Raw genomic sequence first — 24848 nt, 5'->3', positions numbered from 1 at the left:
AGGACAGAATATGTTGTGCTCCCATGTATGTAAAAAAAAATATTGATGGGGAAGAGATGGGTATTATCATGGGAATTTTCTGAAAGGATAAAAAATAGTAAAAACATTTACAGTGACTACTTCTGGGGAATGCGATAGGGAAATGGGGTGGGAAGTTACACTTTTCATTGTGTGCTCTGAAAAATTACTTGAATCTTTTACACGTACCTTCCTAACAAAAACGCCAATAAACACCTAAATGTTGTCTTCAATTTTACACCTGCTTATGTCCAACTCTCTACCTGAGCCTGAAATTTTCTTTCCTTGAATTTTCTTTGACTACATCAATAGCTGCGAGCATCTTTCAAATAAAAATAACTTCCTTCAGGTCTTGCCTTACACCTCTAATAATGATAGAAGAGTAAATTAATTTTGCTACTACATGTTGACGGTTGTTAGTGGGTGTAGTGGGTTGAATGGTGGCCTCCCAAAAGATATGTTCCACATCCTTATCCTCAAAAACTGTGAAAACTACCTTATAGCAAGAGTGAATATTACCTTATATGGCAAAGATGTAATGAAGGATCTTGAGAAAAGAAGCTTATCCTGGATTATCCTGATGGGCCTTCAATTCAATCAGAGGTATCCTTAGGGGAGAGATGCAGAGGGATTTTTGAAAGAGAAGGAAGCAATGTGAGGAGGCAGAAGGTGGAGTGACATGAGGCTAGAAGCTGCCAGAAGCTAGAAGAGGCAAGGAAAAGATTAGAGCCTTTAGAGGGAGTAAGTCCTGCTGACACCTTGATTTCAGACTTCTGGCCCCTAGTAACGGTGAGAGAATCCATTTTTCTTGTTTTAAGCCACACAGTTTCTGGTGACTTGTTCCGGCAGCCCTGGGAAACAAATACGGTGGGGAAGAAAGTACAATTAATAGCTAATGCTAGTTGTTTGGATCCCATAAATGTATTCATGTTTCTTCTGGCTCAAATAATACCCTAAGTTGATTGTATTGAGGTAGTTAATTCTTTTGTAGACATTTCAGTTATTACTATTGAATCTATGACATAGGTTACCATCAGTGAAAAGATCAGAGGCCAGATAAACACGTAGCCGATACTAATTAAAGGAATTCTTAAGTTGGATGGAGATTGTCCTAGATGATCTCTGATCCTTTCAACTCAAGAATACATTTCTAGGGGCGCCTGGGTAGCGCAGTCGTTAAGCGTCTGCCTTCGGCTCAGGGCATGATCCCGGCGATTCAGGATCGAGTCCCACATCGGGCTCCTCCGCTGGGAGCCTGCTTCTTCCTCTCCCACTCCCCCTGCTTGTGTTCCTTCTCTCTCTGGCTGTCTCTCTCTGTCAAATAAATAAAATCTTTAAAAAAAAAAAAAGAATACATTTCTGTTAAAAATCTTCCAAATATTGAGGTTTAACATTTTAAGGCTAACATTAGAATAGCCAAACATTTAGAAAATGCATACACCTGGAAGAGGTCTTTGAAAGTATAGGGTACTCAGGACTTACCATCTATAAACTTGCCATACCAGGACTTCTGAAGGAATACCAGAGGCCACTGAAAAGTCATTAGTGGGAAAAATAAGTAAAATTACTCATGTGCTTTCCCAAAAATCACCTGTTGGGACTTACCCATGCCAACATTTCCAAAAGTATTTGCATGTTGCTGTACAAACCGCGCTGCAATATAGACAGAGCTTCGATCTCTCCCTTTGTTCTAGCCTAGAGATTGCACATTTCCTTATATTGTTAAACTGCCACCATACAAATAGCTCATTGTTGAGCGGTGAGATGACACAGGAGGTAATTTTCTTCACTATCACTATATTCTTTTTTTTTTTTTTTTGGTTGAGAGAAAATGAGAAAGCAGGAGGCCCAGAAGCAGACTTCAGTTTTATTTAACGTGTAGGTAATAAAATCATGACGTAGACACTTTTACTCTAAAATATATTTTATGTATGTATTTGCTGTCTCTCATGTGGAAAAGCATCATATAAAATATCTACTAAAATATGTATTAGTATTAAATACATGTAAGAACAGCAGTAGCTGCTCTAAAACCTACTGGGTGTTTCACAAAAGTTGTTTATAAATTCCATAATATTTTGTAAGACATTTTTATTACAGAAAACATTTTCTCATTCCATTATGGAAAAGTCTGGCCTGGAATCATAGTATAGGTAGAGCAGATGTTAATTGGCCATGCCCAGGATTTCTGAGGTAGTGCCAGGACTTTCTCTGCCTCTGCAAATTACCCTAAATACACTTAGCACCTTCGCAGAGTGCCAAGGTGTTGCCAAGTTCATACTTGACCTAGCCTGGGTATTAAGGTGGTTACTTAGCTCGACAATAATAGCGTCGCTGAGATCAAGGTCACAAGTCTGATTGTTGTATGAACCAGTGCCATTTTTGTTCCAGAACTACCACTGCATTTTTAGTCTCAGCTAGTTTTATTGTAAATATAGGTCATCTCAAGAAGGCCAAGAGGAAAGAATACAAATTCATCACAACTACTTGTGGGAGAAAAAGAGACCATTGAAACACTCATTCATTTATAGAATTGTCTTTATATAACGAAGATGCTTGTTAGGTGAACAGCTGGGGGAAGATGGACACAAAAGGTCAAGAGAGTCACAACTGAAGATATCAGCATAAAGCGCTGAAATGGGTGGTTTCAAATGCTCACTGGAAAGCTGTGGAAATTCTCAAGACTCTCTAAAAAAGCCCTACCACCCATCTCAAAGCTCACTGAGAAGCTGCTGTGACTCACTGTCTATCCATATGCCCTCCATAGGTAGAATGTACTTCTCTGGCCCAATGTTAGGCTTGCCCCATGTGAATTGCTTTTTGGCGGCAGAATATGAGCAATTTGATTTATGCCACAGCCAAGCAGGAGCTTTAGGCACCCTCCAGGTGCTTGCATGGTGTGGTTTGGTGCTTGCTTCTGGCCTAGCAGGAGAACAGTATGTCCCAGGCAGGAGCTATTCCATCAGCCTCGTGCCAGAATAAGAAGATGTATGGAGCAGAGCTAAATCTAGCAAGTTAACCTGAGTGGAGCAGAGCTGCAGCTGATCCCCAGACCCAGAAACAAGAAATAAAGGTGTGTTATAAGCCACTGAGATTTTGCAGTTGTGTTTGTTATTAGTCTACCCCCACGGAATCTGACACAAGATTTTATATATTCTTCTTTGTATATTATTCCTTTCTATATCTGTCTTTAAGATTCTTTTATGTTGAATTAAAGACCAAATTTCTAACTCCAGTTCAATTTCTTTTTATTAAAGTGCTTTCAGTAGATAAACAGCGTTATCAACAATCAACACAAACTTTACTGAAATATTCACAAATAAAAATCCTCTATAAATCACTCAAATAATGTTTTCTAAGTAGTAACTGTAATCGCCATTGGAGGTTGGTTAATCTGAATTTATTCCTAACCACACACATGAGTTCTCAAATTGGAAGATTCAAATCAGTTACTTTAACATATGGGGCTGGCTGTCAATACCTGAATGCTGTCCCAGCAAGTCAGCAAAAAGATGTTGTGATTTGAAACTAATCACTTTTCTTGGTATCTCAGTTTCTCCATCTGCACTGAGAATTAATCTTCCCTTAAGAGAAGACTAGTGAAAAAGTATGAAATGTTAAAGCTTAGCGTACTTCTATGCCTCAGAAAGCATTCATGTGCATATTTTTAAAAGGGCAACTTATTTGTTCTTGACACAAATTAAATACTATATGGCTTTAAGAGAAATAGATTGATGACTGCTCTTTCCTTGAAAATTGTCTTTTCAGTTAAACCACATTAAAATAGATTAATAGGAGTCATCGATGATATGCTCAGTGAATTACTTTGATGGCAGTGAGGACAGCTGTCCGACTCAGGTAAAATTTACAAATTATTTTAAGAAGTGTCATCCATTACATACTTACATTTTTCATGACCTTTCCATAAAAACAGCAGTCCTGCTACCCTAAAGCTCAAAAAGGTGAAATCCAAGCTTATTTAGAATTCTGGTCTAGTTTCTTTGGGTATCGTTAACAACTATATCATGACTTCCAAATGAGACTGTGGTCGACAGAGTAAATAAGCCATTTTTTACTAGACCTCCTGGCACAATTAAAGTGGCCCGGTGCTATCATAAAAAAGATTCAGTAGTGTCTATGTCAGGGGGGAGGGCATTTAACATTTAAAAAAAGCTTGAAAATATAGATGACTTAATTGTGGGGACAGAAGAGAAATAAAATGATCCTGATCGAATCAGAAGCTTTTCTAAAAACCTTGTTTCTGTTGAGAGGTATGTGATTCTTTTCTTCTTTTTAAGATTTGTTTATTTGAGAAAGAGAGTGTGTGGAGGTAGGGAGGGACAGAGGAAGAGAGAGAGAATCTCAAGCAGACTCCCTGCTGAGCATGGAGCCCGACAGGACTCGGGGATCGATCTCATGACCCTGAGATCATGACCCAAGCCAAAATCAAGAGTCAGACGCTTAACTGACTGAGCCATCCAGGCGCCCTGACAAGTACGTGATTCTGCTGTAAAAGAAGTTTAAAGAGATTGGTACATCAACCCCTGTATTTTCAAAGAAGTGTGCCGTACTTTTAGGTAGGAACAGTATTGCTAAATCTCCATACCACGCTTTGAAAGCACTCGCAGTAAAAAGGAAAAAAAATCATTAATCAACATAGAAGAAAAATGGTAAGCTGTGATGCTCTCGCTATTCTATTCAATTAGAAAATAAATCGATCACGAGCACAAATGGACATAGCCATCTCAATAAATAAAACCTCCTGTGGTTACTTGTCATTTAAAAAATGAATTGGATGAAAAGGATAATTTTTTTACAGTGTACTCAGTTATCTGAAGACTGAAGTAGTTTCAGAAAAACATGAAACATCCTTAGAGGAGGCCTATTCAGACTGGCTGTGGCAGAGCGCTCCATGTCCCATACACGATGCACACAGAAATAATTTTCAGCTTGAACATAGATCTCTTCGGGAGTAGAGAAAAAACCCCACTTTACACAATATACCTTACTGTAACATGCAGTATTTAGGTAATAGTAAATCATCATCCTTTACAAAGAAGGTGCAGGTGCTCTAAAATCATCTTTGAGCTAATAATTTTAGAAAGAGGTGTCAAAATTTTTAATTTAAAATACAGACTTAATTTCAAAGTTGGTTTTGCCAAACCTCTTACAAGTCCTAGGAATCCAGGGTAAGCAAGAAGGAAGTGTTCTCCCTATTTTATGATTTGCCTCTCCCATTACCTGTGGTGAATGTCATGGATCAAATGCTATAATAAACTTACTCTTATTCTTGGGGCCAGCAAAGGCTGGCCTGGTTCTGGGCAAGACTAAAGCAGGGAGCGGTCCCACAAAAAAGCCTGTCCAGGACTGATCCAGCAGATTTTCAAGGCCCACTGGGTACCCAACTGACCCTAGTGCAAGCTGACCAATTTCTTGGGCCTCAGGATCCTAGCTTTGCTCTATCTCCAGTCCCAAGGCCCCCAGAAGGGCCCTGCACTACACTGGATGTCCTCGGGCTAGGCCAGCTTTCCCCTGGACAAGCACTCCCAGACCTGGAAACAAAGGCTGAATGGGTAGGGTAGGCAGAGCACCATTTATTGGAGCCAAAGCCCATCTATCAGATGTTTTGTTGTTAAGAGCTCAGTCAGTGATTCTGGAGCAGCTCCTCCCAACAGATGGGCTGTGAAAACACCTCTCTCTCCAGCCAGAGCTCATATGAGTAGTGGAAATCCTCAGGCAGATCCAACCTCTGCCCCAGCACACTCTGCAAGCAGTTATCCACAGGTGAAAATTCAGAGTCCTGGGGCTTGTCATACCGGCGGCTGTTAAAAGCCTCAATGTTGGCCCTCAAGGTGCATTCTTCCGCTTGGAAGTCCCACGGCCTGGCATCGATGTCTGTGTTGGGAAGAGAGGAAGAAGAACATGTATACAACTCAGGACTCTGCTCCTCTTACCACAGAGTATGGTCTATGGGATAAGAACAATGAAACTGCTCAGAATTTCCTTTCTGTGGAGGGCAGGGTACTAAGCATATAATATGCTGTCACTCAAGGTTAAAAAATACACTTGTATATGCAGAGACTATCTTTGGAAGGGTAGTCAGGAAGCTGCTAACAGTGATTACCACTGAGAAAGAAATAAGGCCCCTGAGGGAGGTGGACTTTTGTTTTTTTTTTAACTGTACTTCCTCTTATTTTACTTTCTTACTAGTTATATGTATTATATTTTCCAAAATGGCAACTCAATTCCCTTTACTGAGGTTTCCTAGGGTATGGGAGTTACCCATTTGAATGGAATCACCAGCTCTCGAGGAATGGAAAGAGGCAGGAAGAGGTACAACAAGGAGAATCAGAATGGACCAATTACTGAAGACTTTACTGATTCCCTGTGACTTCTCCCAGCATATGATAAATGTATGTGTCAGTGTATGTTAAAATTACGAGGTGAAAGCTTCCATGAAGGTGAAAACAGAAAACAGATGATCTGCTTTCTTTCTATTTATCCCACTCAGACACTTACTTCAGGGCTAGAGATCCATCTTTCCCAGATTTCTTATGTCCCACACTCAATGGTTTATCTTTTTTTTCTTTTTTAGAAGATTTTATTTTTGGGACGCCTGAGTGGCTCAGTTGGCCAAGCATCTTCAGCTCAGGTCATGATCCCAGGGTCCTGGGATCAAGCCCCGATTTGGGCTCCCTGCTCATCGGGGGGCCTGCTTTCCCCCTCCCTCTGCCTGCTGCTCTCCCTGCTTGTGTTCTCTCTCTGTCAAATAAATAAATAAAATCTTTTAAGAAAAATATTTTATTTTTTTAAGTAATCTCTATATCTAATATGGGGCTCGAACTCATGACCCCAGGATCAAGGGTCACATGCTCTACTGACTGAGCCAGCCAGGCGCCCCTGAATCGTTTATCTTAAGGAAGTATAGATTGGGTTTGGGTTCATGATGGCAGCAACAACAGACATGCCATTTGCCGGATAAAACATCTGCATGTTTTAAAAATCTACAAGAATTAAAAAAAAAAATTTTTTTTTATTATGTTATGTTAGTCACCATACAGTACATCATTAGTTTTTGATGTCGTGTTCCAAGATTCATTGTTTGCGTATAACACCCAGTGCTCCGTGCAATACGTGCCCTCCTTAATACCCATCACCGGCCTATCCCAATCTAAAAATCTACAAGAATTTAAATAGTTAATTGGCTTTATGTCTCATAGAAGTTGCATCCTGGCTTGATATCTGCCAATCATATATTTCCCTTAGTTTAGTGGGTTCTTTACTTCAGCATTCTCTAAAATTCAGGCAGGTTACAAATCTCAGCAAAGACAAGTCATTAGCCATCTTTACCAAAAACTCTTAAATACAATTATGCAAATAATGGTCAAATCCCACTACAGCAAATGTCAATACAATGAAAAAGCTCTCCAAAATAAATTCTTCCAAACTTTGGTCAATTTACCATATCTTGGTAGTCAACCAGATAATACAATGTTTCCTAATGTGAGACAATATGCAGCTCCCAATGGTACCTCAAGTGTACTACAGCTGAAAAAGTTTAAATTGAATCCATCTAACCTCCAGATCTAACTTTCAGTTTACTAGAACTACTAGAGATAGAGAGATAAGGTAAATGATGCCACAAAGAAGCAAGAGATAAATCCAGAAGCTGAATATTCTGCAGGACAACTGGCCTAGTTCTTCAGTTAGTCAGCATTATGGAAAAAAAGTGAAAACAAAACACTGCTAGATTTAACAAATAAAAGGATAGAACAACCAGATGAAATTTGTGGCCCTGGGTTGGATTATGACTTGGAAAAAATAGCTGTAAAGAACATTTTGGGGGTGTGCCTGGCTGGCTCAGTCAGAAGAGCATGTGACTCTTGATCACGGGGTCGTGAGATTGAGCCCCACATCGGTGTAGAGATTACTTAGATAAATAAAACTTAAAAAAAGAGAACATTTTGAGACAACTGGGGAATTCTGACTAGGGACTTACTGGATAAAATGAAAAAATACTAATATGGGAAGATGTAGATAATGTTAACTGAAAAAAGATGATGCAATAGTATGTATAATTTGCTATCGAAGCAAAATGTGTATATATGTAAAGAAAAAGATCTGGAAGAAAATACAATAAGATGTTGACAGTGGCAATCTTCAGGTGGTACAAACAAGGCATAAATATGGTGATACAGTAAAAAGGTTTCTGAGGTGTATTTTCTAACTGGTTTTTTTTTTTTTAAGTTTATTTATTTAAGTAATCTCTACATCCAACTTGGGGCTCGAGCTCACAACCCTGAGATCAAGAGTCACGAGCTCATCCAACTGAACCAGCGGGGAAAGCTGCTTTTTTTTTTTGCTTTTTCTAACCGCTTTTTAATAATAAAAGGTTATTTTAATTTTAGAAATTTCTTGGAGAAAACTGTCATTTAAAGGAATGTTTTCAAAAGGAGGTAATTACCTCTTAATTTACTTGTTTTATAAAATGGAAATTTTTAAAAGCAAATTCTACCCCCAGTTTGGGGCTTGAACTCACAACCTTGAGATCACTAGTTGCATGTTCTACTGACTGAGCCAGCCATCCAGGCGCCCCTATAAAATGGATTCTTAAAAAAGATTTATTTTTTTTTTAAAGATTTTATTTATTTATTCGACAGAGATAGAGACAGCCAGCGAGAGAGGGAACACAAGCAGAGGGAGTAGGAGAGGAAGAAGCAGGCTCATAGCAGAGGAGCCTGATGTGGGGCTCGATCCCAGAACGCCGGGATCACGCCCTGAGCCGAAAGCAGACGCTTAACCGCTGTGCCACCCAGGCACCCCAAAAAAGATTTATTTTTTTTAAGAAAGCACACGCATGCGTGTGCAAGTGGGGGGCGGGGCAGAGGGAGAGAATCTCCCGCAGATTCTGTGCTGAGCGTGGAGCACCACACAGGGCTTGATCCCATGACCATGAGTTCATGACCCGAGCCAAAACCAAGAGTTGGATGCTTAACCAACTGAGCCACCCAGGCACCTCTAAAATGGATTTTTATAGTCAATATAGGACCAGGGCACATGCTAGAATTTGGGGTAGTAACTCTAAAGTTTGTTATATCAGCACCTGACTATAATTGCATACATATTTTCTCACCCAAACTATGTAATAATTCATACCAAAAGAGTAGAGATAAATATTTATTTAGTTTTATGTTTTTTTAAAGATTTTATTTACTTACTTGAGCGTGAGAGTGAGAGAGCTCAAGAGGTGGGGAGGGAAGGGCAGAGGGAGAGGGAGAAGCAGACTCCCCACGGAGCATGGAGCCTGACAGAGGGGTGGGGGGGCTTGATCCCAGTACCCTGAGATCATGACCTGAGCCGAAGGCAGATGCTTAACTGACTGAGCCACCCTGGAGCCCCTCATATAGTTTTGTTTAAACCCTGGGCATCTCCTGGAGGTCAAGAGCTCTGAGAATACTCACCGTTCCCGTAAGCCCAGTCATCATTCATGCGGTGGCGTACTTTCTGATAGATGGCTGACATGGTTTTCATGTTACTTTTCCTCCACTGGCGCCCCAGGTACTTGGTCTGTATTTTTAGCAGCTTCAGAACATAAAGTTGCAGCATGGCCTGTTTGACCTTGAGGGCCCGCTTTAAGATTGGAGCGGATTTGAATACCACCAACATCTAGGCATTTAAAGAGAGGTGGGAGCAAAGAAAGGCAGATAAGGATCTAAAGTTTCTTGGAACTTCTAACTCACAAATTAAGCCGAACCTGACTGGTCTCAACACCCTGGGGGAGTTTTTGGGAACCTATGATCCAGGTTCTATTTATATTTAGTCTTCAAGAACATAGAGGAACCACTCCATTTATATGTCGCAATTCAAAGTTTCTAATATTCCAAGTATGTGATATAAAGAGCAAAATAATTTTGTCAGCCACACATTCCATTTCTACCGTTACCAGTTTCTTACGTATCTTCTGGATACGTAATTCTATGCACACGTATATTATTTTTATTAACAAAAACCACAGCCAACTATATATCCTGTCACATAGTTCTATACCTTGCTTTTTATTTAACAATATATCTTAAAAATTATTCCATATCAATATAGAACTGCCTCGTTCCTTTTTTTTCCTGCCTCATTCTTTTTAACGGTTGTACAATATTCTAAGGATGTACCAAAATTATTTAACCAGTTGGTCCTGTATTAATAGGCTTTGGATTGTTTCCAATCTTTCATGATTCATGCTGCAATGAATAAACTTAGACTGGCGTCATTTGGGATGTGTGCTTATAATCCAAATAACAATGTTAACTTTCCAACCAGAGCTGCCCTGGGGGAGGGTCCATATTCAGCTCCTTGTAAAGAAATGGACTGATGAATAATTATCTCAATAGATAAATAAGTGCCCAGAATTAGGTGTTCACCTTATGTAGCATTCAGTGTCTCTCTATAGAGCTCACAAATCAGGAAGTCCATAAATACTTAAGATTAAAAAAAGTCAGTCAGATGGACACCCCCATGATCTGCAGCCCCACTCACCATGGTTCTGGAATGCTTCCATTTGGTCAGTTTATTGAGCAGCCTCAGAAGGTTGATGCAGGAAAAGAGGTTCCTCCAACAGAACTGGTTGTTGTCTCCAGCTTCCTGTAATAAGGCAGGCCCACCATTACCTCAACACCTATAAGGCTTTCATTCCCCCAGAAGCCTGGAAGTCACCACTGGTCAGTTTAGGTGAGGCCTTCCTTATGAAGTGCTACCTCCTCACCATTCTGCTCTTCACACACTAAGGCCTCAAAGCATGCAATATTCTTCACCTGAAAACACACGCTGCCAATCCCGGAAGGCTGCACCTAGAGCAAGTACTGATTAGAAAGAGGATACGTGAACATAAGAACTCCACTCAAGCAAGTTTTCTTGTGTAACTTCTGCTTTAGAATCAGAAAAGAGATAGAATTTTACCCCCATATACCTTGCACTTATATAAGCTGTGTCTGTAACTGCTAGGAGATATTCTGGTAGGTTTCTTCCCTTCCCTTCCCTTCCTTTATTTCCTTTCCTTCCTTTCTTCCTTTTTTAAGTAGGCTCTAAACCCAACGTGGGGCTTGAACTCACGACCCTGAGATCCAGTCACATGCTCTACTGATTGAGCCGGCCAGGTGCCCCAATTCTGGTAGATTTCAGACTATGTTGGATGGATCTGATATTCATTATGATTGAATTTTTTTAAATCATCCTCCACCCTCCTTTATCAAACCCTATTGCAGTAAATTTCTTAATTCTCCAGCATGGAAGCAAAAATGGCAGATGGTAAATTCTAACCAGGTGTTTCTCTTGTATGTTTATTGATAGCTTGTGAGCACCCAACCAGAGATAACAGATGGATGTCAGATTAGAAACAGGTATCTATTCACAGAAACATCTTTCAGGGACAAAAATAAGACCCCTTCTGGATTGGGGGCCTGTGAATATACTGATGTACTGATGTCAGAAGCTGTATAAATCAATGAGCATGCATGGTGGTCAAATTAACATCTTGGAAATTCCTCATGCCTACAATTTGATAGGAGGATATAAGAGTAGGAGACAATGTGTAGAAGTGAGCTGTTGTCTGAAGAATGGAAAATTACCCCCTCCTTTCCCAAATTAATCCAAAGCAAGCAAGACAGACATGCATCTAATGTGGAATGAACATCCAGGATTTTTGAGAGTATTAGGCTCTACTAAGAAATAAAGAAGAGTCAGGGTCAAAAAGTTTCAGGGAAACTTTTTAGAAATATTATTTAGAAAAAATTGTTCTCCTTCCTGTAGTAAATGTTCAATACTGTGCTTAGAACTAGTACCTGGAGAACCATCTATTTCCTTCTAAGAGAAATTTCCATGGGAGCTTCCACTCTAATGCACCAGCTAGTCGGCTTGCCCAAAACAGATAGGTTCTACAGATGTTCCACCTTGTGTGGCCAACAGAGGAACGGACTCTTAAATGTTTATTTTTTTTTTTTTTAAAGAAGCAGGAGAAACAGCGGAGGAGGGAGGCTATGTATATCTCCACTGTGAGCTTCCCTTATCCTGATTTCTAATATGATAGCAGCATAAACAGCCTTGTATTCCTTAGCACCTCAAAAAATAATATGGGAGGGGTGCCTGGCTGGCTCAGTTGGTAGAGCATGCGACTCTTGATCTCGGGGTCTGAGTTCAAGCCGCACGTTGGGCATAGAGCTCACCTTAAAACAAAAACAAAAAATGGGAGTAGGGGTATGGCTTGTAGAAGCAGCACTGGAGTAGACACTAGGACACCTGGATTATGGCTTTGACCCTGGCTGCATGATGGTGGATAAGTCATTTCCCTGTTTCTTGTAAGAGGTTGAATTAGATCATTTTTAAGATCCTTCACCTCTGATCATTTATAGTACTGTGATTTATCTCAACTTTCTCCATTTGAGTCAAAAGTGAAGTTTTAAGTGAAAGTAAGCTGATCGTGGCTGCTTTTTCCTCAAAGCTCAGTCTCAAGAGTCCCCGGAAAGACACCCCCAGTTCCCTCCTGAAGATAGTCTCATCGGCCCAGGGCCTTGCTTTCTTTTTTTTTCTGATAATGCTTCCCTCCCGACTAAAACTAGCCCCACTTCCGCATCACCAGACGTTGCCTGAAGTGGGCACTGACCGAACACATGCTAGTCCATGGCTGTCTCAGGATAGCAGATCCCAGGCTTGTCTGTTTGCAGCAACAGGCTCTCCATGGAGCCCTGCTCAAGGCTTCTGCCTTCTTCCAACCCAACAGATCATCATTTTCCAGCAGACCTTTAGCTCCATGGGGTGTCTTTTCAGATTTGCCAGACTTGGGGGGTTTTGTTTATTTATGTTCAGTAAGGCAAATTGCCTGCTTTCTCTTTTTTGGGAGGGCAGGACTCAGCGTATTGAGTAAAATGTAAACTTCTGTGGGGCGATATATTTTGTGAACAGCAGCACTTGGCCATATTCTCTTGTTTCTGATACTTTACACTATCCAAAGTAAGACCTTTACTCACTTTCTAACAGCGGAAGTTGAAAGAAGAAAACATTTGCCCACGTTCCACTTGCATACATAAACATTTGTTTACTAAAACAATCCCATTTACAACTGCACCAAAAATAATAAAATAGCTATGAATAAACTTAACCAAAGAGATGAAAGACCTGTACTCTGAAAACTATAAAACACTGATGAAAGAAATTAAAGAGGACACAAAGAAATGGAAAGGCATTCCATGCTCATGGATTGAAAGAATATTATTAAAATGTCTATCTACCCAAAGCAATCTACAGATTTAATGCAATCCCTATCAAAAAACCAACAGCATTTTCTACAGAACTAGAGCAAACAATACTATAATTTGCATGAAACCACAAAAGACCCTGAATAGTAAAGAAATTTTAAAAAAGAAAAACAAAACTAGAGGTATCACAATTCCAGACTTCAAGTTATATTACAAAGCTGTAGTAAGCAAAACAGTATGGTTCTGGCACAAAACAGACTTATAAATCAATAGAACAGAATAGAAAACCCAGAAATAAATCCACAATTACGTGGTCAATTAATCTTTGACAAAGGAGGGAAGAATATACATTGGGAAAAAGATAGTCTCTTCAACAAATAGTGCTGGGAAAACTGGACAGCTACATGATAAAGAATGAAACCGGACCACTTTCTTTCACCATACACAAAAATAAACTGAAAATGGATAAAAGACCTACATATGAGACCTGAAATCACAAAAATCGTAGAAGAGAGCACAGGCAGTAATTTCTCTGACATTGGGCCATAGCAACATCTTTCTAGATGTCTCCTGAGGCAAGGGAAATAAAAGCAAAAATAAATTATTGGGACTACATTAAAATAAAAAGCTTCTGCACAGCAAAGGAAACAATCAAAACTAAAAGGCGACCTATGGAATGGGAGAAGATATTTGCAAATGACATATCCCACAAAGGGTTAGTATCTAAAATATATAAAGAACTGATACAATACCCCAAACCCAAATAATCCAATTTAAAAAATGTGCAGAAGACATGAACAGACATGTCTCCAAAGAAGACATCCAGCTGTCCAACAGACACATGAAAAGATGTTCAATGTCACTCATCACCAGGGAAATGAAAATCAAAACGACAATGAGTTATTACCTCACACCAGTCAGAATGGCTAAAATAAAAAACACAGGAAACAACAAATGTTGGTGAGGACGTAACTCTCTTGCACTGTTGGTGGGAATGCAACCTAGTTCCTCAAAAAGTTAAAAACAGAACTACCCTATGATCCAGTAATTGCACTACTTGGCATTTACCCTCCAAAATACAAAAACCCTAATTCAAAGGGATACATGCACCCCTATGTTTACTGCAGCATTATTTACAATAGCCAAGATACGGAAGCAGCCCACGTGTGCATTGGAATGGATAAAGAAGATGTGCCATATAAATACAACGGGATAGTTTTCAGTCATAAAAAAGAATGAAATCTTGCATTTGCAACAACATGGATAGTTGGAGACTATAATGCTAAGTGAAATAAGTCAGAGAAAGATAAATACTATATGATTTCACTCATATATGGAATTTAAGAAATAAAACAAATGGGGGCGCCTGGGTGGCGCAGTAGTTAAAGCGTCTGCCTTCGGCTCAGGGCGTGATCCTGGCGTTATGGGATCGAGCCCCACATCGGGCTCCTCCGCTGGGAGCCTGCTTCTTCCTCTCCCACTCCCCCTGCTTGTGTTCCCTCTCTCGCTGGCTGTCTGTCACATAAATAAATAAAATCTTAAAAAAAAAAAAAAAGAAAGAAATGGGTAAAGGAAAAAAAAGATAAAAAGATAAACCAAGAGACTCTTAACTATAGAGAACAAACTGATGGTTACCGGAGGGGAGGTGGATGGGGGGATGGGGGAAATAGATGATGGGGATTAAAGTCTACACTTATGATTAGTACTGAGTAATGTATAAAATTGCTGAATCACTATATTGTATACCTGAAACGAACATAACATGGCATGTTAACTATACTGGAATTAAAATTAAAAACTTTAAAAAATTGTTTGCATACACCTTGTGTCTAAAAATTCAGTTCAGGGATCACATCCTACCCTTTCATAAGCATCTCTAAAGCACTGTGAGGGTTCTGTTCTCAAGATCCATCTTAGCCCAGCTGAGTGAGCCAAGCCGAATAAAAACGGAGGTTTACGCCAGTTATGTGGATAATTAACTCAAATGACTGCTGAAAGAACAGAGTGTTTCTTCCTTTTGTACTGAGGAAATTAGATTGGTTAGAATCTGAGCACTAGAAGAAACTTAGCTTTTAGACTTGGCTAAGTATAGTCCAATTCTGTCATCCAGAGAAGCAAAACCTGAGACTCAGGGAAAGAAGGGGCTTGCTTTTAAGGTTACATAAGTGCCCCAACCAGGGCCTGAACCTCTATCTCTGTCTTTATTTATAGTTATAACACTTTGTCTTTATTTCAAACAAGCAGAAGATAACAGTTTCCAGAAACAACAACAAAATTAAGGAGGGCACATATGGCATGGAGCACTGCGTGTTAGACGCAAACAATGAATCATGGATCATGACATCAAAAACTAAGGATGTACTGTATGGTGACTAACATAACATAATAAAAATTAAAAAAAAAAAGAAACAACAACAAAAATAGTGAGGTTTCCTGTATTAAATGGGAGCGTCTGATTAAAGAAGTGCTTCTAGGGGTGCCTGGCTGGCTCAGTTGGAAGAGTATGCGATTCTTGATCTCAGGGTCTTGAGTTCCAGCCCCACATTGGAGGTAGACATTACTTAAATAAATAAATAAGTAAGTAAATAAATAAATAAATAAAAACTTAAAAAAGAATAAAGAAGTGCTGCTGCTGCTAAGTATTAAGTCTAATATATTTCAAACCTTCTCAGCTTATTAAATTTCCTAGCGATGATTATTATTTTCAGATTGAAAACCAGCTCTTCACTGAAAATCAGAATGACTAATATTAGCTTGGTTGTTATGTAATGAATCCATGGAAGTTTTGGAAAAGTTTATGCTAATCTGATGGCCCAACCTCTTCCTTTTATAGGGGGAACTCCGATAGCCTACAGGAAATTTGCTCAAGATAACTTAGAGCTGTAGTTCTGTCTGCCTTTTCTATACTTACAAACTAGTCTATTTCTTTGCTTTGGGCTTCAGGTTTTTCATGCCATGTCAGCCCTGCATTTATTTGAATCTATTGAAAAACATTTGCTAGGTTTTAACACTTACTGATTGAAAACTCACAATAATAACCATTTCTTGGTAAATGAGTCTTTTGATTCATTCCATTATTATGGTTCACACAACTGAAAATGAATTCATATTTTTAGCTTAGACTTTCTTTTCCCAAATCATTATGGAATGATTCCCTTATCATATGGATTACTGACAATTAAGTTACTATAGATTAAGAACCCAGATAACATAAAACTGAGCTATAATTCTTAAGTGGTGTGAGTAAAAAGGAGGAAGGAGAAGAGAAAAATCTCAAAATCATTTGGGGAGCTTTAGCAAACTATTTGTGCCCTGGAGAGGGATCTGGGCACGTGAGTTTGAAAAATCATTTCAGAGGGGCTCCTGGGTGGGGCAGTCGGTTGAGCCTCTGACTCTTGGTTTCGGCTCAGGTAGTGATCTCAGGGTTGTGAGCTGGAGCCCTGCATCAGGCTCTGTGTTCGGCATGGAGCCTGCTTCAGATTCTCTCTCTGTCCCTCTCTGCTCTTCTCACTTGCGTGTGCCAGTGTATGCACATGCACGCTCTCTCTCTAAATAAATCTTAAAAAAAAGAAAAAGAAAAAGAATTTCAGAGATTCTAATCTCTTCTAGTACCCATTACAGAAATGGTGACTTAACAGATAAACTGATAAAATGTTAAAAGACATTTATCCATGGTCCTTCCTCTATATAAACATACCTCATAGAAAATGGATAAATACCTTATGACGTACTCACATTATATCTAGAACAGAGAAACCATAATGCTAAAGGCAATACTGGCTTTATTTTTTTTTTAAAGATTTTTTATTTATTCATTCGACAGAGAGAGAGATAGCCAGCGAGAGAGGGAACACAAGCAGGGGGAGTGGGAGAGGAAGAAGCAGGCTCATAGCGGATCACGCCCTGAGCTGAAGGCAGACGCTTAACCGCTGTGCCACCCAGGCGCCCCGCAATACTGGCTTTAAATAGTGATGGTGAATGTCAGAAGACTTTATTTAAAAATTAACTTAATAATTTCACTCGCATATATCTAAAAGGAAATGCCAAATGTTTCTTTGCAAATGGCTAGGTCGTGCAAATTCTGACTCGCTGTTTTGGCTCTACCTAGCTACAAGGCTTTGGACAACACTTCACCACTCTACCCATTTCCTCATCAGTAAAGGATGGGATTCGTCAAGCTACTAGAAACTTCTAGCTCTGATACTCAGTGGTTCCACAAATACTACTTTTTCTCATTCCTCCATTCTTAATTTATAGCCTACTTGGCATCTACATTGTTCAAAATATGCTCTTTTTTGTATGTGAAGCTGCTGTTACTAAATCACATTCTGTACGAAAAAACAAGCGTTTTGAACTCTGGGTTGGCTTTGCAGCAGTGACACAGATTTACACAGAACTTTCCACATTTTTTGGGGAATCTCTGTAAGATAGGCGAGTAAGGAGGATGGGATTTAATCTGTATGATTTCTCTTTAAGGCCAACAGGCCCTCAAAGAAAGCAGACCTACAACCTTACCCTCATTTCAATATACTCTAAAGCAGCGGTTTCTTTCTTTCTTTCTTTTTTTTTTATTAAAGATTTTTATTTATTTATTTGACAGAGACAGACAGCCAGTGAGAGAGAACACAAGCAGGGGGAGTGGGAGAGGAAGAAGCAGGCTTCCAGCGGAGGAGCCTGACATGGGGCTCGATCCCAGGACACGCCCTGAGCCCAAGGCAGACGCTTAACGACTAAGCCACCCAGGCGCCCCTAAAGCAGAGGTTTCTAAAACTTTTTTTTTTGTATTGCACACATCTCTCAGTAAATAATTGTTGCTGTACTCCTAAATATACACATTTACTTCTAAGATAGAAATATATTATTGTAATGACATTATGTATGTTCTAATATAGAAATATAGTAGAAAGAAAAAAGGATATTCACACAAAAGATCAAAATATTTCACCCCCCAAAGCATCATCTTGCCCACCCGACTTTTTATACCACTGCCCTAAACAACCATCAAAATGCTGAGCATTCTACAATACTTGCTGGAGCCATATCCACTGCCTTCTCTAGCAACCTCCTTCCAAAGACCATACCCATCTTCCACACAATCATACGTTCACTCTCCTTCCCTTATGTTTGGGATTTAATGTTTTCCTACTTTAGTAGGATTGAATTTGAATATAGACATTTGGAGATACAGAAGTTGTAAGCCTTCCTATACCAGGTGGGTAGGGAAACTTCTCAGTACATGGGTAAGATGGCCTATTGTAGAGTGGAGTATTTTGACAAGATGGGAAGACTTTAGAATTTGGAGTTATACAGAGAATATTGAAATAAACGCCCAACAGTAGTAGAAAGCAATCATTTTTTAAAAATTAAGGAGTGGAATATTATATGTAGCTATTAAAAATCATGTTCTCAAATATGTTCAAAGTCACATTGTGAACATTTAAATTTTATTATGTGGATTGAAACATATACAAAGTCCTTGTTTTCTTAAATAACGTATGTCTGTATATATGTGAATTAATATGTACATACATATGGTGACTATAGGAAAATACTAACAGTGGTGACATGTAGGTAGTATAATTAAGGTATTTTTGGTTTTTTTCCCCATATTTTTCTGTATTTATCCAATTTTCTGCAATAGTATGTACTGATTTTATAAACAGGAAAAAAACCTTGAAATATTATTTAAAGAAAATCCTCCGCATTTATAAAAGCCAGTACATTTTCTGTTTACAATTAATTCACTGAGCCTGGAAAAGAGATGCATTTTACTCATATAAACATTAGTGTTTTCTGAGTACAGAAGCCATCAGTTTAGATGAACAAACCATTATACTGAGGACCTATATGGAGTAAACTTGCTAGTTACTGAAGCCCATGATTAGGCTCCGGAAGTACTTTGCTGTAAATTTAAGCCAACAAAAATCTGTGGTTACCAAATGAAACCACCAGGTGCCACTGTTGCTTTATGGAAAGGAGCACCAATGGGTTTCTTATTTAGAATAGATATGTGCTTTCACCCGCTCATGGATAACAAAATCTTCTCAGAGGCATAACAATTATTTCAATAATTTTATGCTTATATCCCAAAAAGTAAATCAGAAGAGATTGGAAGGTATAGTTCCATCAATTGCCTACATATGGGATTGAGAAAAAGAGAACATATTGTATCAAGAAATAGATTCCAGCCATAAAAGCTGACTTTATGTTTTGAAATACCCTACTAATAGTAGCATTTTAATGCTGTTTACCACTGTTTTCTGTGAGAAAGTGCATTCTTTATTCTAACTCTGAATGGCAGGGATGTAAGTCTCCACCCTGGCTCTGCTACTTTCAATTGGAAGGTTTTGGCAGTTAACTTCTCCATCTATAAAACAGTAAGACCAAGCTTATACAGTTATTTTAAGGATGGCATAACATCATGTGCATAAACAGGGTTATTAGACGTATTATTTCTCTCTGCAGGGATAAGAAGTTTCCAGCTTCCTTTGGCCACTGAGCCCACATCTAAGTGAGACAGGAAATCTCTGCCTGATGCAAAAAGTGTGCTAGACTTAATATCTTAGAACATGGGTCTTTTTCTAATTCAGGATGTATCATTTATGAAGAGTGGACCATGACAAGTCACTTCATCCATTGGGCCTTCTGGTTCCTCATCTTTAAATAGGGGATTGGGCTAAATGGCTCTCCGGTCCCCTCCAGCCAAGAATCCTATGGTTCTATAAAACCTGTACCACAGAAGGTATCATTCTATTTGTGCATAATACACTTTCCTGATGCAACATTTCGCAGGTATTAAAGTTGAGGGGCAAAGGGTTGTGGGACATATGGGTGCTACTATCTACTCATTCAGCAAGGGAGCTCCTTTCATGTACCAAACATAGTGCTAGACTCTGGGGATATAAGAATGAAGATGATACCATCTCTTCCTTCAAGGAGTTTTCAGTCAAATGGAGAAACAGATACAGATAACCAAGTACAATGCAACAGGGGGAGGGTGTGGACTGAGTATATCGAAGGAGGTATATCTACATGAGGCAGACACTTGATCTTCAGTGTGCTGTTGACCAGTCAGTTTCATGAAATTCAAAGTAATTCTGAGGGACTTTTTGATTTACCTAAAGTTGTTTTCAGGATGAAGAAATTTCTGGGTCATTCTTCTGTGGCTATTACCAACTTCTGGCTTAAAGAGACCTAGGCAAGGTATTTTCTGAAGTGCACTCTCCTGGGTTTTAAAGAATACATGGAAATAAAAGGTAGCATAGCAGAAAGGAGACAGATCATTGTTTAGAACAGACCAGTAGAGATTTCTTGCCATTTAGCACAGATGTTCACATTCAATTTCAGTCCCATTATCTTTCTAAATTCCCTCTCCTCCTTAGTGTTTGTCACTGACCGTTTTCTCTTCTCTGCAAATTGCTATGCTCAGTTTTTCCAAATTTTTCTCAACTGGGTCAGCAGCTCTAAACCCTCACTGCCTCTGTGCTCTTGCCAATATGCCTTTATTGATCTGAGACTCCCAAACCAGGGCATTACGCGGCTGCAGAAAAAATGGAAGAGCAAATACCAGCCTCTGCCATCTGGCAATTTCAAAAGCTACCAAATCCCCCTCTGCTTACCAGACTCTCTGTAGTAAGCTCCGGCAAATCCTGGATGGTACAGCAAGGGTAATCCAGGACCGAGATACTGCAAAATGCAGAGAAAGGGGCAGGCTTTAGGGAAATAGCAATGGCAGAAAATGCCAGTATCTGAAATGGCAGGAATTATTTCTCCCCAGCAGGCCCCATCTTTTTCCCAAATTGCTTAGTGACCTCAGCTGAAACTGAGGGTTGTGGTGACAGTCAACTCTAGCTCCAGTCTCCTCTCCTTACAGTAATGAGAGGAATCCACAGAGCTCCTTAAGGCCAGCCCCCATCTGGCAGATGCAAAAGAAGGCAGCAAGAGAGCCTCTGGTATAGCCACCTATCTCCTCTCTTCTTGAAAGAGTCCGGACATATGTGCACTTCTGTTTTTGCATTTAAGTGTATGGTTGTGAACTGTTCCCAGAGATGCTGCCCAAACTCAACCCACTTAGTAACAATCTGTGGACACAAGGATGAAATGAAGACCTTTCCTATGTCCCTTACCAGATGTTTCCGAAAGCCAGGAGCTCTGGGAAATGATCATGGAAGCCATTCTTGAAGGAAGCTTAAGACAGAGGCAGCTTCCTGCAGCAGGGCCAATCTAATAGCTCAAGAATGGTAATAGCACTGGGGCATCTGGGTGGCTCAGTCAGTTAAGTGTCCAATCCAACTCGATCTCACCTCAGGTCATGATCTCAGGGTCATGAGATCAAGCCCCACGTCGGGCTCTGCGCATGGAACCTGCTTAAGATTCTCTCTCTCTTTCTCTATCCCCTTCTGCCCACCCCTCCCCGCTCCCGCTTGCACTCATGCATGTACTCTCTAAAAAAAAAAAAAAAAAAAAGGAATGGTAACAGCATCAGCCCCCAAAACTGACAGGGGGCTTCTAAGGGAGCTGGAGGCTCTGCAGTGAGCCCAGGGACGCAGGCATGAGTCGGTAGGGGAAATGAGGCACTGCATTATGACAGGGACATAATTACTCAAAATTACAGTTCTTTCTTTCCTTTTCTCTCTTCGTCATTGGTACAATGCAGAATTTAGCTCATCTCTAATGCTCCTTCTGATTCTGACATTCCGTAAGCTTTATAACCAATCTATCTGAACTAGTGCAGTTGGAAATGGATAAAGGATGTTGGCAAAACAAGGGCCATCAACAGGAGTATGGGTTTCTTGGACCTGTCTCTACATTTCGAAAGTCAAAACTCTATCCAAGCAAGAGGCAACAATTTGTTTACCTAGAAATGTTTACCTTTGTCCAAGAAACCCACAGTGATAACCCAGGGGAAGCAAGGTAGGAGATGAGAGGGCAGTGGATCTACCTATAGTATTGCTCATCATCTTAATTCACTCTACTGGATTCTCCCAGGGCTGCCAGTTCTATAGTTACGGCTCCATTAGTATAAACGTTCTTGGCTGACTTATCCACTTATCTACCCATCCCCCACAAAGCCCCATGGCAAAGTAGATGCTGGCAACTAGGAAATGGGGGCAGGAAATCAAAGACAGATTTGTTCCATCCTCTGTGAACTGAGTTCTAGCCTAAGGGGGCAAAAAATAAAGTTACAAGTTTCTGGAATATCTATCCAGATGGTAAAAGCCATGAGGAAACTGTGTAATAAGGGGCTATGCGTGCTCCAAGTTCTCAGGGATCATGCCACAGTAAAGCTTACAGGTAGTACAGAAGAGGACCATCTTATCCAGGCCAAACTTAGTTAATGATGTAGTCTGGCACTACCACTCTTCCAATTTCAAATAGAGCCGGATGGACACCTATCATTTTATTTGCCCCTTCCTTTCCAGGCCCATGGTGGAGGGTGCGTATTTAGTTCCTGAACGCCAGCCATACTTGATTGATGCAGGGGTGGATCTCTAACTGGAAATGAGGAACAGGACTCTCATATGTTTATTTTAACTGATACTTATATAAAAGCTCTATGATACAGTCAGGGAATGTATTAATTTTAAGATGAAAATACTGTGGCTCGAAAAAACCAGAGTCCTTACTTGAGATTACATAGCTAGCAAATGGCAGGTCTCATGACATACACATATGAGTATTTTATTTTATTTTTTAAAGATTTATTTATTTAGGGGCACCTGGGTGGCTCAGTTGGTTACACGTCTCGGCTCAGGTCATGATCCTAGGGTCCTGGGATCAAGCTTCACATGGGGCTCCCTGTTTAGCTGGGAGCCTGCTTCTCCCTCTCCCTCTGCTCCTTCCCCTTCTCATGTTCTCTCTCTCTCAAATAAATAAACTCTTCAAAAAAATTTATTTGAGAGAGCGAGAGCAAGTGTGGGGGATGGGGAGGGAGAGGGAGAGAAAGAATCTCCAGCAGACTGCCTGCTGAGTGAGGAGCCCAATGTGGGGCTCAATCCCAGGACCCTGAGCTCATGGCCTGAGCTGAAATCAAGAGTCGGATGCTCAACCGACTGAGCCACCCAGGTGCCTCCGTGTATTTTAAACTACATATAAGTAGGCTGCCTCTCCATGGTGGACTTTCAGGCAGTACAAGACTAGTGAGGCACCATTTCCTGGCCCTCTCTAATCATCCCAAGTAATCAGATCAGCCCTCTTACTTCTACTTTAGGAACTCTGCCTCTGGTAAAGTCTAATTAATATGCTTCTAGTTCTTATGGAAGTAGCAAACTAAAGAACAAGGATTTAGTCTGCAACCCCCAAGTCCCCACTTGGCTGGAGGAGTGAAAGCAATTTGTATTCATAGCAATTGTGACCAGAAAACAATCTGTGTTTTGATCCTGCCTCTGCTGCTTACTTAAGTTGTCTCACTAGCATGTTAATCTTGAGCAAGTCAATTAACCTCACTGAATTTGTTTACTAATTGGTGAAATGAGAATAAAACTTGTTGTAATACCTCTTACCATTACTGAGGATATTAAATAAAATACCATCTATTTGTTTTATTACAAACTGATCTAAGTAAGGGTCTGTTATTTACCTTCAGTTACAAATTCTGCGTAACACTACAGTTTACAAAGTAGTATAATTGTTCTGACTACTGATTTATACTAAGATCAGGGCTGGCCAGATAAGAAGCCTGTTTCACAAAAAACATCTTCTGGATCCTTTTGCAATAGGGCTAAAATTCATTGTTGCAGTTTTATTTATTTGAGTCGTGACATTTTTTAGTTTTCAAAACTATTAAAATACAAATACCTGTGAAGAGGCCAAACCACACACCCCATCAACTAGCACTTCAAGGAAATTAAATTTAACAGTGGCAGCTCTAAGATAGAAGGGACTAAGGACACAAAGAGAACCGAAAGGCTCAGAGATGATGTATTTCTCAACCCATGCCAAAACAGACCTTTCAAATAAACCTGTCCAGAGTCCATACCTGTTTTTGGCAGTGATGTAGGACAAGATATTTTGATTGAAGAACTTCAGGATCAGTGGAATGCAGTTGGCAAATACCAAATGTTGTGATACATATTCAAACTAAATTAAAAGATCAAAGCAGAAAGGGCTGCTTATTTGGGGGATAATAGAAGGTACATATGAAAAATAAGATAGGCAAGTACAACTCTAATATCCACTCCTAAGAATATCCACTGTCCACTTGTATTATCAGTCCTCCTGTCTGAGAAGTAGGGAGAAGCATCACCAGCCAGCCCATCCTGCATGGAGGGGGACCATCTGTAGTGCGTGTATGTTGCAAGCACCTGACCAAAAGCACAAAACATAAACAATCCAGAAAGGAAATCCCACTCCAGATAAATAGAAGGAATTGCTGCAATATTTGTTCCTAAATTCAACGAGCAAGGAAGGCTCCCGAGGGAGCTGTCTTCCATACCAAACCTCTGGTTCATAGTGTTTCAATAGCAGGAACAGGTGCAGCTTCCTCCCAGCAACTGCTGGCATCGTTCAGTCAGGATGGCTATGGCACATAGTAACCAAGTCAACCACTGGAATGTGGGCTCCAGCATGAGTCTGTCTGGTTCACTATAG

At 40.0% G+C, this 24848-nt stretch overlaps 1 protein-coding gene across 1 annotated transcript in view; it reads right to left on the bottom strand.

The window, feature by feature from the left end:
- Positions 1 to 3249: 3249 nt before the first annotated feature.
- STRIP2 (striatin interacting protein 2) overlaps positions 3250 to 24848 on the bottom strand; it is a 47404-nt gene continuing 25805 nt past the window's right edge. Inside the window, exons 17-21 of the mRNA XM_026510950.4 lie at positions 24238 to 24338; positions 20879 to 20945; positions 10549 to 10653; positions 9480 to 9684; positions 3250 to 5913 (exon numbers count right to left, since the gene is read on the bottom strand). Coding sequence (XP_026366735.3) covers positions 5663 to 5913; positions 9480 to 9684; positions 10549 to 10653; positions 20879 to 20945; positions 24238 to 24338 — 729 coding nt within the window. The 3' untranslated portion in view covers positions 3250 to 5662. The remainder of the gene's footprint in view (positions 5914 to 9479; positions 9685 to 10548; positions 10654 to 20878; positions 20946 to 24237; positions 24339 to 24848) is intronic.

Source organism: Ursus arctos, unplaced genomic scaffold (assembly GCF_023065955.2).
Source record: "Ursus arctos isolate Adak ecotype North America unplaced genomic scaffold, UrsArc2.0 scaffold_3, whole genome shotgun sequence".
NCBI classification, from domain to species: Eukaryota; Metazoa; Chordata; class Mammalia; order Carnivora; family Ursidae; genus Ursus; species Ursus arctos.
Note: the sequence above shows the minus strand (reverse complement) of the source record. Positions and strands in the feature narration are given on the sequence as shown.